Source organism: Ovis aries, chromosome 6 (assembly GCF_016772045.2).
Source record: "Ovis aries strain OAR_USU_Benz2616 breed Rambouillet chromosome 6, ARS-UI_Ramb_v3.0, whole genome shotgun sequence".
NCBI lineage: Eukaryota > Metazoa > Chordata > Mammalia > Artiodactyla > Bovidae > Ovis > Ovis aries.
The window spans coordinates 6,426,251-6,445,340 of NC_056059.1; the positions used below are offsets into that span (position 1 = coordinate 6,426,251).

The 19,090-nt window shown below is 38.1% G+C and overlaps 1 protein-coding gene across 7 annotated transcripts in view; it reads right to left on the reverse strand.

Annotated features, from left to right (window-relative positions):
• Positions 1-19,090, reverse strand: part of USP53 (ubiquitin specific peptidase 53) — a 146,350-nt gene that overhangs the window by 122,128 nt on the left and 5,132 nt on the right. For 6 of the 7 annotated variants that reach the window (XM_015096352.4, XM_060416686.1, XM_060416683.1 and 3 more), the window contains exons 2-3: positions 6,010-6,701; positions 2,602-2,694 (exon numbers count right to left, since the gene is read on the reverse strand). In XM_015096352.4, coding sequence (XP_014951838.3) covers positions 2,602-2,694; positions 6,010-6,153 — 237 coding nt within the window. In that variant the 5' untranslated portion in view covers positions 6,154-6,701. Of the gene's footprint in view, positions 1-2,601; positions 2,695-4,878; positions 5,037-6,009; positions 6,702-19,090 lie in introns of those variants that run through there. The other variant, XM_042251112.2, reaches the window with a different exon arrangement.

Here is a 19,090-nt window from a genome sequence, read left to right on the forward strand (position 1 = left end):
GAAACATAATCTCACAGGTCATTTCTTACTGGAAGTCAACTTTTCCAGGTAATGTTTAAGGTATTAATCCTGCACAAGACTGATGTTCATTCAATGTCTGTTTTTGACTTCCTGGTATATGTGGCATTGTTCTACACCAGAAAGCAAAGGCCCTGCCTTGTGGATGCATATTCTAGTGGTAGTAATGAGGAGAGAGCGGGTAAGTAATGATATGTCAAGAGGTAGTAAGTACAACAGAGGAAAAACAAAGAAATATAAAACAAGAGAAACACAGGGTGGTACAACAGGGACAGGGATGCTGGGGGGAGAAGGGAGGGAGGGAGGTGACCTACTACCTAGGGTCGTCAGGGAACGTCTCACTGATGGAAAAAAACACGTGACGGAGAGGCATAAAGGGAGTGAGGGTGTCAGCCTCAGGGACATCTGCAAGAAAATCATTCTAGACAAAAGGAATAATAGTGAACACACCCAGAGATCACAGGTAGCTCCGAGAAACTTCAAGGAGGACGGCACTGTGTGTGTGTGTGTGTGTGTGTGTGTGTGTGTGTGCACGTGCACGCAGGCATGCACACAAGCACATGTTTTGAGGTGGGGGAGGCAAGCAGGAGGAAGAGGTAGGTGATATGTAAGGCTACAGTTGGATAAAACACTGAAAATTTATTGTAGAAGACTGTTCTTTACATCTGCGGCTCCACTGCTGTCAGTGGGCGCGGGCAGGTGGAGAGAGTGTGACGGATGGAGAGAGCAGCATGGAAACATACGCACAACCATATGTAAAATACACAGCTAGGGGGCATCTGCTGTATGACTCGAACTCAGATCAGGCCTCTCTGACAACCCAGAGCGGTGAGCTGGGGTGGGAAGTCGGACGGAGGTTTAAGAAGGAGGGGACATATGTACACCTATGGCTGATTCATGTTGATGTATGGCAGAAACCAACAATACTGTAAAGCAATTGTCCTTCAATTAAAAATAAATAATTAAAAAATTTACTGCTGAGGAAATAAAATGCAAAACTGTAATTTGATTTAAACTCATTCTTTATCTACCTTATTTTGCAATATAAAAAAGGGAATATACAGCTGCCTCCTTTGGTGACTTATTCAAACAGTCTTTTTAGGAATGTAAATCAAAGTGTGAAAATGACCTTTCATTTTCCTCTATTATGTATATCTGTGTGTACTAAGAATATTCAAGAATGTAAGGGCTGAAATATTTACTTCTGAAAACAATAATCCAATCTTAAATTCTTGGGCAAAGATTTCAATGACATTAATGAGTTGCTAATATATACTGGGCTCCCCATTTCCACTTTCATCCCTATTCTATTTACTCTCATCCAAGAAGCCAGAGAGATCTAGTCCAAATATTATACTTAGTTAGCACAGGTTATATCACACCTCTACTCAAAACAATACCCACAACTTCCTAAATCACTCAAGAGAAAAAAAAATCAAGGTCCTCACAAAGGCCTCGAAGGACCCTTCACAATCCAGATTCTTGTTCCAGTTATTTATTGCTCCATTAACAAAACCACCCCAAATCTTAGTTACTAAAAATAACATTTATTTTGGTCACAGATCTGCGGTTTGAGTGAGGACAGCTCAACTCTGCTGCACTTGCAGTCATCCGTAATAGTCTGAACGCTGGGATTGTTGGTCATCTGACAGTCGTCTAGAAGTTGATGCTGGTGGTTGGCGATGCCTGTTGGCCAAGATCTTTGCTGTAGCTGTAACCAGCACAGTGATTCATGTCCAAGAATGAGTATCCCGACAGAAAGAGCCAGGTGAAAGCTTTATTATTGTTTCTAATCTAACCTAATCCCTTTTTTGCCACATCCTATTTGATGGAAATGAATCATCAAGGGCAATGCATTTCAAGAAATGAGACTCCACCCTTTGATACAACAGTCCAAAAGAATCTGCAGACATGTCTGAAGTCATGGGAACTCACCTGACCTCTGAGCTCATCTCCCATCACTGCCCTCCTTGCTCATGAAGCCTCTGCCAGGGGTCAGGTGTCCTTCAGTACCCACCTCAGGATCTTTGCACTGGCTGCGTCCCTGCCTGCCTGGAATGCTCTAGACCACTCCATCCCTTTTCCCTTTAAATGTCACTTTCTCAGTGAGGCTTTCCTTGCTACTCAACATTCACCATTCTCTTCCCTGATTTATATTTCCTCCTTTGCAATTATTATTACCTAACATACTTTATATCTTGTTTACTTATTTTCTTCTCCCCACAAGAATATAAGCTACATAACAGGGTGCTTTTTATTAGTTCAATTCACTGCTGTATTTTTAGTAACTATAGCAGTACCCAGCATTCAGTAGTAACTCAAAAAACATTTGTTAAAGGATTATTTCAAAATAATGAAAAATATAATGTTTCTAACAATGCTACACTGTTTATTAAACTGTTCTTACAGGAAAATGGAAATATAAACTGATAAGTCATACTTTAAGAATTCATCTTCAAAACTCTAAGTCACTTGGCAAGAACTTTAATTACAAATAAACTAACCAAATATGTCAAACAAAGCAAACTATCAAATAAAATTTTTGAGGAATAACAGTACTTTTTCAGAACTATTAAAAGTTACCTTCAATGCACAAAATATGCAGGCATCTCCCTGACAAATATGTCCAGTCAGAACCCGCAAGCTTCTTCGGAATATATCTAATTGCCATAAAACCTAAAAAACAGTTGAGATGTGAAGAATGAAGTGTAGTAATATTTTTCTCACTGTGAATTAAAGACAGATTTAAATATATTTTTTAAACTGCAGGAGGCTAATAACATCTTTCACTCTCTTGTACATAATCAGATATATACAACCACTAAAAATAATAAGTATAAAACTGCTATGTATATGTAGTTCATATATAAAAGATAGATTCAGAAACTGTTTCTGTTGACCCACAAGTAAAAACTATCAGAGGCATAGAACAAGAGAAAAATAACTCCTCTGTTAAGGAATTTATATGAATAGGAAACACGCAGATACTGAATGGAGGACTTGGACGAGACTTGAAAGAGCAAGTGACTATAATCCTTGGAATGAACTGAGATTTAGGAAGGACGTATGACTGCAGGTAAAGGTCAGGGTATACCAAATAAGGGTCAGTATGTAGTGACAAGGCAAAGGGGCAGAGGCCTGTGTGGCCACTGTATAAAGAGGAGAAAGGGAACGTATGGATAGCAATGGGGATACAGCAGAATATGAAGCAGCAGTTAAAAAATAAATGTATTTGCTGCAATTATCTAATCATCACTTACTACTAAAAAACAAATACAGAATTTAAAAGGACTGTAGTTGTTTAAATACATCAGTCCAATACTTAAAATCATTCTAGAAAAATCTGAAATCTATACAATGAGGATAACTCATAGACTTCTCGTAAGAATGAAACATGTTTGCAATATGTGAGGTGTCCAGAGTAGTGTCTAGTACACAACTGGCAAGCACTGAATTCAAGCTGCTATTTGTTACTGCAACATTACAACAATTAAGATCTTCAAGTTTCTCTATACCTTTCAGTTATTTCTTCAAATAATAAAAGTAATAAAATCTATTCACCATCTTGCATTTCTTCCAACTAAAAAGAAAATTTTCTCTCCAACTAAAAGCAAGTAATTTTAGAAGTTTCCAATATTTTTAATTACGCAAAAACTAAAAGCCAGAATTTCAGAATTTCTCTTTGATAGCTTTTTTTTAAAGCATAATTAACAGGATGCATTTATGTATCACAAATAACACAGTGTTTTGCAAAGCACTTGAAAATGTTTAGTGACTTTCTTGCACACCATGTTCTATCATACCATAAAATGCACGACACTGAAATTCATTCATCGAGATGACGGACCACGACGGCCCAGCAGTGGAAAGTACACAGCACTGTGGTTAATGACGCAGCCTCTGAAGGGAGAGCTCTTGGATTCCAATTCTGGCTTTACTTTTAACAGCTCTCGGACTGACTTGAGCAAAATATTTTCTCAAGCTCAGCATTCTTATCACCATAAGGAGGATAATAGTAGTATCTACCTTTTAGGGTCATTGTAAGATTAGATTACATTGTACAAAAACAGAGTAAGAACACAATAAATATTAGCTTTTAAATATTTCAACTATGCTTTTAACTTAGAGATCTTAAAACCATAGCAGTATGTCAGATCTACTTAATTGTACCACTTCCTCATCAAATGAAAGCTTAAAATATTCAGCCAAAAGAGAGTATCTCTATAATCTGCTTAGAAGGCTAACAAACTAAGTCTTTCAAATGTAACCAGAATGTTTTATAGGATTAGCAGAATGTTTAAGTCATACTGGATCCAAACTATAGAAAAAATATTTTATGTGACTTCTCTGTATATCACTTAATATAAAAGTTTAAAAATGATTTCACAAAACCATACCAAAAGTTATCTTCACTATAGTTAACCTTTATTCTAGTTCATCTGCAAATGTTGACTATATTGTACCACCTGTCTTAAAAAGTTAGAGTCTAAGCTAGTTGTTGAACCAGTTTTTAGCAATATAATTTTATAATATAAGCATTTTTCTCTTGCATTATTTGCATGCTGCACTTTAACATGGTATCTAACAAAATTAATGCATTTTGAAAAGATTAATACAGATATGTATATGTATTTAGTCATATAAATATAAACCTTTTATAATATTTCTCACTTCAAAATAATACAAGAATAAAAACTAAGGGGAAATGGCATATAAACTCATTTTTCTGAGTCATGTCTAAAATATTTTAATAATGTCCAATTTTAGTAATTTCTTACAAAACATACTGCACAATTTATTCCAAGGTGTAAGAAGTATTGAGCAACTGAGAACACAAGTTTGGGTCAGATGTCCGGGCACCTGACACATTTGCGATGAACTCATTTATCAAATGAGTTATTCAAGCAGCACGTCACTTTCTGCTCTCAAGTTTCAGGTGCTGATGGTGGTTTAGTTGCTAAGTCGTGACCAAGTCTTGCGACCCCACGGACTGTGGCCCACCAGGCTCCTCTGTCGATGGGATCTGCCAGGCAAGAACACTGGAGTGGGTTGCCATTGCCTTCCCCAGGGGATCCTCCCCACCCGGGGACTGAACCCATGTGTCCTGCACTGTAGGCAGTCCCCTGCATCACACGCGGATTCTTTACTGACTGAGCCACCAGGGAAGCCCCTGGACAGCGAAATAAAGCAACAGAAAGACAAATATGAGAAGCTATTTATTTTCAATACAATCTTTTAAGGTACGTTCTAGGGTCAGTAGAATAACATTTCAACATTCTGATTCTTCTTTACCTTTCCTACTGTAGAGTCTAGTCAGAAGAATAAAGGCACCTATGAAATCTGACAACGTTGAATAAAAATTATCATATATAAGAAAGGATATTTATCTAAGGCAGAAAACTGGACTAATACATATTTGCTAATTAAAAGAACTGTTGCAACAAAGACTGAAGCAAAAGCAAGTAACTGTAAATTTAACTGAAACAGTGGTGTCCAAATTACAATTCTAAAAAGGTGATTTAAGGCCACAGTGGGAGGTGAAGGGAGTTTGAGAAATGAAGATTAAAAACTCATTCATTCTTACTTTAATCCAAGCAGCTTGTTTTTTTTTTTTAATGCTATTAGCAGACTAAACCACCACCATGAGGATTCATCTGAATTTCTTAACCAAAACAAGGGTGGGGCAGGATATAGTAGCTAATTAAAAAAAAAGAAATTTTATGTATTTTATAAGCATTCTTACTTCACTAAATGAACATTTAAGCCACAGATGTTTTTATATCCTAATAATGTAGCATTCTGTTGAAAAAAATTCCATTTATTATAAAAACCAAAACGCCCAGTCAAAATATTTGCTACTATTAAAAGTGATATTAAAAAGTCATTCCAGTCAATAATTACTTTATTCTTCATTTACAAGTTAAAGAGGCATTAATTAAAGAATTTCTTGAAAGGCACTTTTTAAAATTTGACAAGAAACGACGGTCTCACCTGTACAGCACTGTTTAGAAAGCAGCTGTTTTGTCCTGGTTCATTCAACAAGCCTTTGGTAGGGGCCAGGGACAGCATACTCCCAGGCTGATAAGCTTTTCCAAGATTGCCACCAGGTTTCCGTAAGAATTTTACCCATGCCATTTTCAAGCAACTTTGCTTGCATTAAAGCTAAGATGTGTGTACTTATGTGATACTTCTGATGATAAAATGGACAGGGTCTTGAATGGTCCACTTAAATCTGCTCCAGTCTATTACAATAATGTAAGTTTCCAAGTCCATATCTTTCCTGATGCTGTAGTTTTGAGGACTTTGTCAAGTAAAAATAGGATACAAAAGCATTAAGGTTCTGAAAACTAAACAAGCAAGCTATTTTAAACAAGGCCTTAAAGATTTAAAAATCTTGGTGCTAAATTTTCTAAGAGTACAATTTAAGATGAAAAAGATTAAAAGATTTTTTAAAAACTGTTAAAAATAACCTCGATGAGGAAATCATATTCTTTAAAGCACAAGTCATTTGTCTTGATGGTTTCAAAAACAGATGATACAAAAAGATGTAGAGTTAGCATTTGGTATGATTCCTTTGGTCATTTGTTTTCCTTATGTTTTGTTAACAAGAAAGAAGACTCTTTTCCAGGTGAAGTTATTAAAGGTGACTCCATATTTCATACCAATGTGACCTCAAAGCATATCTACAAGAAAAGAAAAGAAATGTTTAAATAAAAGGCGAATCAAGAAAATTCCTGTTTTACTTTATGAACACCAATATTGAATATATAAGTAAAATAGTATATGTACACTCATAAAAGGATCAGAATAAAGTTCTTTTCAAACTAAGAAAATGAAAACATGGTTCATCATTTAAATTTTCAAAAAATATCAAGGTGATATTAATCACTATCTACTTCAAGATTTCAATGGTTGCATGATGGTTTCAAAAAGACTAATAGAATTAACTTAGATTTCAGGTAGTCCTTTGAATAATACTAACTTTACTGTCAATACTACTATATATTTCTGTTTATTAAAACAAATTCATCTACAGAGCCTCTATATTGTCACCTACCCTACACAGAATCATATTTCTCTAAGAATGTCAATAGATTTTATGTAAATTGACATGCATTAAAACTCAGGAGAAACATTACTTAGGGAATTAAATTTCCACACTGTTCATGAACACATGCTCCTGGCTAAAAGGATTTCAAAATGTTCCACTTCTTAATTAAAAACAACCAAGTATTACTAACAAAGTTTAATCAACTGAATTTTCTTCTGCATTCATTCATTCAACAAACATTAGACTGAGACAGGTTCTGTGCCAAGCACTAGAACTGACACTTTGATGAGGACAGACAGACCATAATTCAGTGAGTAATGAACTGTAGAAGGTACTAGAACTGTGCACTGAGTGCTAACATAAAAACAACGTAAGCGAAGGGGATGAGAAGTGTGTATAATGGGACAGGGTTTGAACTTTTAAACAGGATAGTCACAGAAAGTATAATTGAGGTTACCTTTACACAAAGATTTCAAGGAGGTGAAGATGCTATCTTGGAAAGACTTTCCTAGCATGCCTGGCAAACCAGATTTTAAGAAGCCCAGCGTGGCAGAAGAAATATGAACTAAGAGGAGAGTAGATTAAAATAGAGGATCCCTGGGAAAGAGAGATCATGGTGGGCCTCAAAAGTCCTGTGCAAGGACTTCGTTCCATTTAAACTCTGGGTGAACGCCCCTGAGTTTCACTTCACAGCACAAAAGCATGAGGACAGAATGTTACCAGTCAGTTCAATACCACTGATCAAATGCCCAATATGCTGGCAAAGCACTGAGGAATAAAGAAGAAAAGCAGTAGTCTTCACAGAATTCAGGTCGAGAGACTCTTGCTTCCCGCCCCACATATTATTGATCGTGTCTTAGATGTTCGGTCTTAGATAAATTTTTGTCATCTCATTCATAGCTTCATCTATAAAATGGGAACAACACTAATAAAAGCCCTGCTTAAGATAGGTTAAAACTTTCAAGAGTTATAAAACACTACATTATGTTAGCGGTTTTCTTCTTTTCAACTCTGTAGATTGTAACTTCTTCTAAAGTGATCTAAATGATTCTGAAAACTTTCACAGAAATTTTTAATAAACGCAGTCATGATTTTACAATAGTAAGGGAGCACTGTATCAGTCGTAAATTTGTATTTTTAATGGAAGAAACCTTCAAAATGATATTCTGTCAACAATCATACAACTAGGCATCAGGTCTTACCCTGAATGGTTAAAAGATTTGTGAAACAATCCCTACCATAATGAGTTCAGTTCTGTGATGGACACAGACACAAACAGATAATTTTAAAAATATTAAGCTGCTGTTCTTGGGCAAAATGTCAAACTAATATGTCCTCCTAGTTTTCTTCCTCCAGTGCAACTCTGTGGAGATTATAAAAAAGCAACAAATAGTCTAAGTAGAAACAGGGACAAACATTAAGTACAGTAACTGGCTCATAGACTGGGAGAGAAACAGCATCCAGAGACACAGAGGGCCAAAGGTTACAGACTGGGAAGATGTGTCTAGTTGTGAACTTTCCATTCTTCACATTGTAGGCGGAGAATCCCACCCCACACAATGCAAAGAAACAGGAAAGTTCTGTTACCACCCCAGTGCCATTTGGAGTGTAAATGAGATTAAAACATCAGGTGAGCATCAGAGTACAGCCAGTGGTAACAAGTGCAACATGAAGAAGAAGCAGATGTTTTTTCAGGAAGTCCCTTGGTTTTTCTATGGTCCAACAAATGTTGGCAATTTGATCTCTGGTTCCTTTGCCTTTTCTAAATCCAGCTTGTACATCTGGAAGTTCTTGATTCATGTACTGTTGAAACCTAGCTTGAAGGATTTTGAGCACTACCTTGCTAGCATGTGAAATGAGTGCTGCTGCTGCTAAGTCACTTCAGTCGTGTCCGACTCTGTGCGACCCCATAGACAGCAGCCCACCAGGCTTCCCCATCCCTGGGATTCTCCAGGCAAGAACACCGGAGTGGGCTGCTGAGTCCACTGCTGAGTTTTCCAAATTTGTTGGCATATTGATTGCAGCACTTTCACAGCATCATCTTTTGGCATTTGAAATAGCTCAGTTGGAATTCCATCACTTCCACCAGCTTTGTTCATAGTAATGTTTCCTAAGGCCCACTTGACTTCACAGTCCATGATGTCTGGCTCTACATGAGTGTGAGTGATCACACCATCATGACTATCTGGGTCATTAAGACCTTTTTTGTACAGTTCTTCTGTGTATACTTGACACCTCTTCTTAATATCTTCTGCTTCTGTTAGGTCCATACATACCACTTTTGTCCTTTATTGTGCCCATCTTTCATAAAATGTTCCCTTGATATCGCTTTTCTTGAAGAGATCTCTAGTCTTTCTCATTCTATTGTTTTTTGCTATTTCTTTGCATTGTTCACTTAGGAGGGCTTTCTCATCTCTCCCTGCTATTCCCTGGAACTCTGCATTCAGCTGGGTATATCTTTCTTCTTTGACTTTTCTCAGCTATTTGTAAAGCCACCTCAAAGAAACACTTTGCCATCCTGTATTTCTTTATCTTGGGGATGGTTTGGTCACCACCTCTTGTACAATGTTATGAATCCCACCCATAGTTCTTCAGGCACTCTGCCTACCAGATCTAATCCCTGGAATCTCTTCGTCACCTTCACAGTATAATTATAATGGATTTCATTTAGGTCATACCTGAAAGGTCTAGTGGTTTTCCCTATTTTCTTCAATTTAAGCCTGGATTTTGCAATAAGGAGCTCATGATCTGAGCCACAGTCACAAGAAGCAAGTTAGAATTGGACATAGAACAACGGACTGGTTCAAAATGGGAAAAGGACTATGTCAAGGCTGTATATTGTCACCCTGCTTATTTAACCTTTATTTAGAGTAAGTACATCATACAAAATGTTGGGCTGGATGACTCACAAGCTGGAATCAAGACTGCCAGGAGAAATATTAACAACCTCAGATATGCAGATGATACCACTGTAATGATAGAAAGTAAAGAGGAACTAAAGAGTCTCTCGATGAGGGTGAAAGAGAAGAGTGAAAAAGCTGGCTTGAAATTCAACATTCAAAAATGTTAAGATCACGGCTTCGGGTCCCACCACTTCATAGCAAATAGATATGGAAACAGTGACAGATTTTATTTTCTAGGGCTCCAAAATCACTGTGGATGGTGACTGCAGTCACAAAATTAAAAGACACTTACTCTGTGGAAGGAAAGCTATGACAAACAGCATATTAAAAAGCAGAGACATCACTTTGCCAACAAAGGTCCATATAGTCAAACCTATGGATTTCCCTGGTGGCTCAGAGGTTAAAGCGTCTGCCTCCAATGCGGGAGACCTGGGTTCGATCCCTGGGTTGGGAAGATCCCCTGAAGAAGGAAATGGCAACCCACTCCAGTACTCTTGCCTGGGGAATCCCATGGACAGAGGAGCCTGGTAGGCTACAGTCCACGGGTCACAAAGAGTCGGACACAACTGAGCAACTTCATTTGAGTCATTTTGATTTTGATGGTTTTCCCAGTAGTCATGCATGGATATGAGAGTTGGACCATAAAGAGGGCTGAGTGCCAAAGAACTGATGCTTTTGAACTGTGGTGTTGGAGAAGACTCTTGAGAGTCCCCTGGACTGCAAAGAGATCAAAACAGTTAATCCGAAAGGAAATCAGTCCTGGGTGTTCATTGGAAGGATTGATGCTGTAGCTGAAGCTCCAATACTTTGGCCCCATAAGGCCAAGAGCCAACTCACTCAAAAATACCCTGATGCTAGGAAAGATTGAAAACAAGAGGAGAAGGGAGTAACAGAGGATGAGATGGTTGAATGGCATCACTGATTCAACAGACATGAGTTTGAGCAAACTCCAAGAGATAGTAAAGGACAGGGAAGCCTGGCATGCTGCAGTTCATGAGGTCACAAAGAATCAGATATCACCTAGCAACACAAGTGGAGACACCTTCAAGGCCCCCGCAGGTTCTATCCTCACTCTACCCTGACAATCTACCAGTGTGTCAAAAGAACAATGTGCCACTGGAAAATTAATAAGGTTTATTCTAGGAATTCAAATGTAATTCTGTATTTACTCTTCCAATAAATTTGGGGAAGTTGTGCAGAAAAGAGCTAACAGCAATATACAGCAGCTGAAAGGTGGAAAACAAGCCATATATTTGACTAAAGAATAAATAAAAGATGGTGTCTGTGTGTATATGAATAAGTGTGTAGACACACAACAGAATATATTATTTAGCCATAAAAAGAAATGAAGTTCTTAAACATGCTACAACATAAACACCAAAAACATGCTGATAAGTGAAAGTCACAGAAGACCACACACTGTAAGATCCCATTCAGCCAAAATGTCCAAAAGAAACACCTCTGGAGACAGACAGTAGATAAGAAGCTGCTTACACTGGAGACGTGAGGGCTATGGAGAACAAGTGAAGACAGGGTTGGAGAGTGACAGCTAAAGGGTGTTCAGATTTTTCTCCTTCCAGTTTTATTGAGACATAACTGACACATGCACCGTATAAGTTTAAGGTGTATAGCATGAAGATTTGACTTGATACATGGTGAAGTGATTATCACAATAAGCTCAGTGAAACATTCATCCTCGAATACAGATACAGAATTAAAGAAGCAGGAAAAAGTATGCTCCTTGTGATGAGAATTCTTAGGATTGACTCTAAGAACTTTCATGTAACAAACAGCAGTGTTAATTCTAATCATCACATTGTACATCACATTCCTAGTTCTTCTTTATCTTATAACTAGGAGGCATACCCTGTACCTTTTGACAACCTGCATCAGTGTGCCCACTTCGCCAAGCCCCCACTTCTGGTAACCACAATCTGCCCTTTTTCCATGAGTTTATTTGTATGTTTGCTTGTTTTTGAAGTATAACTGACCTATAACATTATGTTAGCTCCTGTTATACAACATAGTAATTTGCCACTTCTACACATTTCAAGAAAAAAAAAAAAGTTACAAAATGTCACCTTACAAAAACATTACACAGTTATTGACTATATTTCCCACACTGTACATTTCATACCCGTGACTGGTTTATTTTGCAAATGGAAGCTTATACCTCTTAAGCTCCCTCACATACTCCCCTCTTCCCTTCAACCTCAGTCCTCTGGCAACCACTTGTTTGCTCTCTCTATTCATAATTCTGTCTTTATTTTGCTATGTGTAATTGTTTGTTTTGTTTTTTAGATTCCAGATATAAATGAAATCAAACAGTATTTGTTTTTTTATACGTGATTTATTTCAGTTAACGTAATACTCTCTAAGGTCCGTCTAAGTTGTCACAATTGGCAAATTTCATTTTTTATGGGTGAATAATATTCCACTGTATGAATATAAACACATGCAGCACCTCTTCTTCACCCATTCATCTACTGATGGCCCCCTGGGTTGCTTCCGAAGCTTGGCTGTTGTAAATAATGCTGCAATAAACACAGGGGTGCATACATCTTTTCAAAATAGTGTTTTTGCTTTCTTTCGATAAATACTCAGGAGTGCAATTACTGGATCATTTGACAGCTCTCTCTCTCTTTTTTTTGGCAGTCCTATTTTCAATTTCTTGAGAAGTTTCCATATTACTTTCCACAGTGGCTGGTCAATTTATATCTTCACCAATAGTGCACAATCATTCCCTTTTCTCCACATCCTGGCCAACATTTGTTACCTGTTGTCTTTGTTTTGGCTGCGCTGGGTCTTAGTTGTGGCTCTTCATTGAGACATACAGGATCTTTATTGGAAGCATATGGGATCTCATTCCTTGACAAGGATCAAAACTAGGCCCCCTACAGTGGGAGTGCAGAATCTTAGTCGCTAGACTACCAAGGAAGTCCCTGTCGTTTTTTAAAATGGCAGCCATTCTGACAGGTATGAGGTGATATTTCATTGTTTCTGATTTGCATTTCCTTGATGATTAGTGACGCTGAGTATCTTTTCATGTGCCTGTTGGCAATTTATCTTCTTTGAAAAAATATCTATTCAGATCCTCTGCCCATTTTTTAATCAGCTTGTTTTTCTTCTGATATTGTGTTGTATGAGTTCCTTGTATATTTTGGGCATTAACCCTTTATCAGATATATTATTAACAAATATCTTCTCCCATTCAGCAGGTAGCCTTTTCCTTTTGTTGACAGTTTCCTTTGCTGTGCAAAAGATTTTTGGTTTGACGTAGTCCCATTTGTATGTTTTTACTTTTATTTGCTTTACCTGTGGAGATATAGCCCCCAAAATATGACTAAGACTAATGTCAAAGATGGTGTTGCCTATGTATTCCTCCAGAATTTATGGTCTTAGCTCTTATATTTCAATCTTTAATCCACTTTGAATTTATACTTGTGAATGGTGTGACACATTAGTCCAGTGATTCCTTTGCACAGAGCTATCCACTTCTCCCAGGACCATTTACTGAAGACTTTGTCTTTCCCGCGGTATATTCTATGTATCTATTTTTCTGCCATATTATATTCTTTTGGTAATATAGCTTGAAGTAAGGGAACATGATATACCGAGTTTTACTCTTCTTTCTCAAAAATGTTTTAGCTATTCAGGGTCTTTTTTCCATACTAATTGTAGGATTATTTGGCCTAGTCCTGTGAAAAATGCCACCCGTATTTTGATACAGATTGCACTGAATCTGTAGATCGTCTTGAGTAGTAGGATCATTTTAATAATATTAATTATTCCAGTCCATGAACACAGTATATCTTTCCATCTGTTTGTGTTCTCTTCAGTTTCTTTAATCAGTGCCTTATTGTCTGGTAATCAAACAGGAGATGGCAAGAGTGAACGTCGACATTTTCGGAATCAGCAAACTAAAATGGACTAGAAAGGTGAATTTAACTCAGATGACTATTATATCTACTACTGTGGGCAAGAATTCCTTAAAAGAAATGCAGTAGCCATCACAGTCAACAAAAGAGCCTGAAATGCAGTACTTGGATGCAGTCTCAAAAATGACAGAATGATCTCTGTTCATTTTCAAGGCAGACCATTCAATATCACGGTAATCCAACTCTATGCCCAGTCCAGTAATGCTGAAAAAGCTGAAGTTGAACAGTTCTGTGAAGACCTACAAGACTTTTTAGAACTAACACCCAAAACTGATGTACTTTTCATTATAGGAGACTGGATTGCAAAAGTAGGGAGTTGAGAAATACCTGGAGTAGCAGGCAAATTTGGCCTTGGAGTACAGAACGAAGCAGGGTAAAGGCTAATAGAGTTCTGCCAAGAGAACGCACTGGTCATAGCAAACATCCTCTTCCAACAACAAAAGAGAGGAATCTACACATGGACATCTCCAGATGGTCAGCACTTGGACTGATTATATTTGTTGCAGCCAAAGATGGAGAAACTCTATACAGTCAACAAAAACAAGACGGGGAACTGACTGTGGCTGAGATCATAAACTTCTTATTGCCAAATCCAACTTAAATTGAAGAAAGTGGGGAAAACCACTAGACCATTCAGGTATGGCCTAAATCAAATCCCTTATGATTATACAGTGGAACTGAGAAATAGCTTTGAGGATTAGATCTGATAGAGTGCCTGATGAACTATGGACGGGGGTTTGTGACATTGTACAGGAGAAAGGGATCAAAACCATCTTTAAGAAAAAGAAATGCAAAAAAGCAAAATGGCTGTCTGGGGAGGCCTTACAAATAGCTGTGAAAAGAAGAGACCCAAAAAGCAAAGGAGAAAAGGAAAGATATACTCATTTGAATGCAGAGTTCCAAAAAATAGCAAGGAGAGATGAGAGCCTTCCTCAGCGATCAAGGCAAAGAAATAGAGGAAAACAAGAGAATGGGAAAGACTAAAGATCTCTTCAAGAAAATTAGAGATACCAAGGGAACATTTCATGCAAAGATGGGCTCAATAAAGGACAGAAATGGTCTGGACCTGACAGAAGCAGAAGATATTAAGAAGAGGTGGCAAGAATACACAGAAGAACTGTACAAAAAATATGTTCACGACCCGGATAATCACGATGGTGTGATCACTCATCTAGAGCCAGACATCCTGGAATGTGAAGTCAAGTGGGCCTTAGAAAGCATCACTACGAACAAAGCTAGTGTAGGTGATAGAATTCCAGTTGAGCTATTTCAAATCCTGAAAGATGAAGCTGTGAAAGTGCTGCACTCATTATGCCAGCAAAGTCAGAAAATTCAGCTGTGGCCACAGGACTGGAAAAAGGTCAGTTTTCATTCCAATCACAAAGAAAGGCAATGCCGAAGAATGTTCAGACTACTGCACAATTGCACTCATCTCACACGCTAGTGAAGTAATCCTCAAATTTCTCCAAGCCAGGCTTCAGTAGTACGTGAACCATGAACTTCCAGATGTTCAAGCTGGTTTTAGAAAAGGCAGAGAAACCAGATATCAAATTGCCAATATCCGTTGGATCATGGAAAAAGCAAGAGAGTTCCAGAAAAAAAATCTACTTCTGCTTTATTGACTATACCAAAGCCTTTGACTGTGTGGATCACAATAAACTGTGGAAAATTCTTAAGAGATGGGAATACCAGACCACCTGACCAGCCTCTTGAGAAACCTGTATGCAGGTCAGGAAGCAAGAGTTAGAACTGGACATGGAGCAACAGACTGGTTCCAAATAGGAAAAGGAGTATGTCAAGGCTGTATATTGTCACCCTGCTTATTTAACTTCTATGCAGAGTACATCATGAGAAACGCTGGACTGGAAGAAGCATAAGCTGAGATCAAGATTGCCGGGAGAAATTTCAATAACCTCAGATATGCAAATGACACCACCATTATGGCAGAAAGCGAAGAATTAAAAAGCCTCTTGATGAAAATGAAAGTGGAGAGTGAAAAAGTTGGCTTAAAGCTCAGCATTCAGAAAACAAAGATCATGGCATCTGGTCCAATCACTTCATAGCATATATATGGAGAAACAGTGAAAACAGTGGCAGACTTTATTTTGGGGGGCTTCAGAATCACTGTAGATGGTGATTGCAGCCATAAAATTAAAAGACGCTTGCTCCTTGGAAGAAAAGTTATATCCAACCTAGACAGAATATTAAAAAGCAGAGACATTAATTTGCCAACAAAGGTCCATCTAGTCAAGGCTATGGTTTTTCTAGTGGTCATGTATGGATGTGAGAGTTGGACTATAAAGAAAGCTGAGCGCCAAAGAATTGATGCTTTTGAACTGTGGTGTTGGAGAAGACTCTTGAGAGTCCCTTGGACTACAAGGAGATCCAACCAGTCCATTCTAAAGGAGATTAGTCATGAGTGTTCATTGGAAGGACTGATGTTGAAGCTGAAACGCCAATACTTTTGCCACCTGATGTGAAGAGCTGACTCATTGGAAAAGATCCTGATGCTGGGAGGGATTTAGGGGAGGAGAAGGGGACGACAGAGGATGAGATGGCTGGATGGCATCACTGACTCAATGGACATGGCTTTGGGTAAACTCCGGGAGTTGGTGATGGACCAGGAGGCCTGGCGTGGTACAGTCCATGGGGTCACAAAGAGTTGGACACAACTGAGCGACTGAACTGAACTGAAGTACCAGACTACAATCCATGGGGTCACAGAGTCAGATACAACTTAGTGACTAAAGAACAACAGGTCTTTTACCTCCAGAGTTAAATCTTTTTCTAAGTTTGTATTTTTTTTAATGTAATTGAAAATTCTAACCACCAATGATTTAGTTAGGCTACGAGATCAGTCTTGGTAAATGGCAGTAATAGCTGAAATTGTACTCATTATAGCTGTTACAGGGCTTCCCTTGTGGCTCAGACAGTAAAGCATCTGCCTACAATGTGGGAGACCTGGTTTTGATCCCTGGGTCGGGAAGATCCTCTGGAGAAGGAAATGGCAACTCACTCCAGTACTCTTGCCCAGAAAATACCATGGACGGAGTTCCTGGTAGGCTACAGTTCATGGGGTCTCAAAGAGTCAGACACTGAGCGACTTCACTTCATAGCTGTTATGGTTGAACTGTGCTCCGCCCCCCAAGTATTTTGAAGTCCTAGCCTCTAGTACCTGTGAACATGATCTCATTTGGAAATAGGGTTTTTACAGATGAGATTACATTATGATGAGATCGTTAGGATGGGGCCTAATCAAAAAGACTAGCAGAAGTCATTAGAAGAAGAGACAAACAGAATATCATGTGAAGATGACAGGCAGAGGTTAGAATGATAACAGCTACAAGGAAAAGAACATCAAGAATTGACAGCTACCATCAGAAGCTAGAAAGTGGCAAGGAAGGATTCTGTACAGAGCCCTAGAAAGGAACCAATCCTGCTAAAACCTCGATTTTGGACTTCTAGCCTCCAGAACCATGAAAGAACAATTCTATTGCTTTAAGCTGTCTGATTTTTGGTCCTTTGCGACAGCAGCCCTAGGAAACTGACACAATAGCTGATAAAGCCTTAGAGACTTCTTTGTTCTTTTAAGTATACTGGTTTTTTCTTGATTATAAAATAGTATTTGTTTTTTATATAGATATCTAAAATACACATAAATATTGCAAACAGAAAATTTAGAAATACATACAATCCCATAGAAGGAGAGAATCACTGTTAATAAAGCTACTGAAATACATTCTTAATAGTACCCTGGCCTAACCATCAAACTCTTAAGTGAAATTTCATTTTAAAATCTTTTCACTAATAAGCAATATAGCTAACTAAGGGACACACTGAAGACTTTTCAGTGATATATTACAACCATCTACCTTACTAGTAAAACTATTTAAAACTTTAGCAAGCTATCTATAAGTATACCTATACTTATATATACCTATACATAGGTAAGTGTGCATGCTAAGTCACTTCAGTGATGTCCAACTCTGCAACCCTATGGACTGCAGCCCACCAGACTCCTCTGTCCATGCAGATTCTCCAGGCAAGAATACTGACTAGAGTGGGTTGCCATCCCCTCCTCCAAGGGATCTTCCCATATGTAGGTAGATAAGTAAGTTAAAGCAAAACAACAACAACAAAAACTCATTCATTATAGGGCTCCTTTTTATAAAGTTGAAGGATTACAGTAAGAAAGATAATCGAATAGATGACTTTTGATATACAAAACCACTGTCACTCTACAAATGGAGGAACTAGAGAAGATGATACTAGAAAATTTATTAAACACAAAATAAAAGTAAAGTAATAAGGACAAACTATTCTACCACCACCCAAAAAAACAAATTTTAAGTAAATTTCAATGTTTGTATCTTTTTGCTCAACTTCTTTATGTCCAATAAAGAACTGTGCTTTATTTATTCTGGCTGTTACTAATCACTAGTTTCCAACGGTAACTAATTAGAGACAAACAGGAGTGCGTATGTATCCAGCATACAGAGTATGAACAGGAAAGACAATGGCTTATGGCAATCTGCTTTAAGACATGATCTTCAGAAGAAAAGTATGCCAAGGCAGGGATCACCTAACATTCCTTTGCCTTGACAAAGCCCCAAACTGAACTCCTGCTTTACCTCTATCTTCTTCCGCATCTTAGCTGATGGTAACTTCATCATTCTAGTCACTCAGAAGAAATAATCTTCGTATCCTCTTTGACACCTCTTTCTTGAATATCTCAGAAACAATGTGCCCAATTCTTACCATTTCCACTTCTACTATTCTAGACTTTGCCATCATCAGATCTTTCCTGGATTGCCAAATAATGTCCTAATTGTCTCCTTGCTTCTACCATTAACCGTTACAGTCTATGCTCAAGATTAGACATAAAACTTCTAAAATTAAATGATAAAGCCATCCCTCTGCTCAAAACTTTTTAATGGGTCCTTATTACACTCAGATTAAAAATCAAAGTCTTTACAATGGCTTGCAAAGCTTACGCTGCTGCTGCTGCTGCTAAGTCGCTTCAGTCATGTCCGACTCTGTGCGACCCCATAGACGGCAGCCCACCAGGCTCCCTCACCCCTGGGATTCTCCAGGCAAGAATACTGCAGTGGGTTGCCATTTCCTTCTCCAGCGCATGAAAGTGAAAAGTCAAAGTGAAGTCGCTCATTTGTGTCCGACTC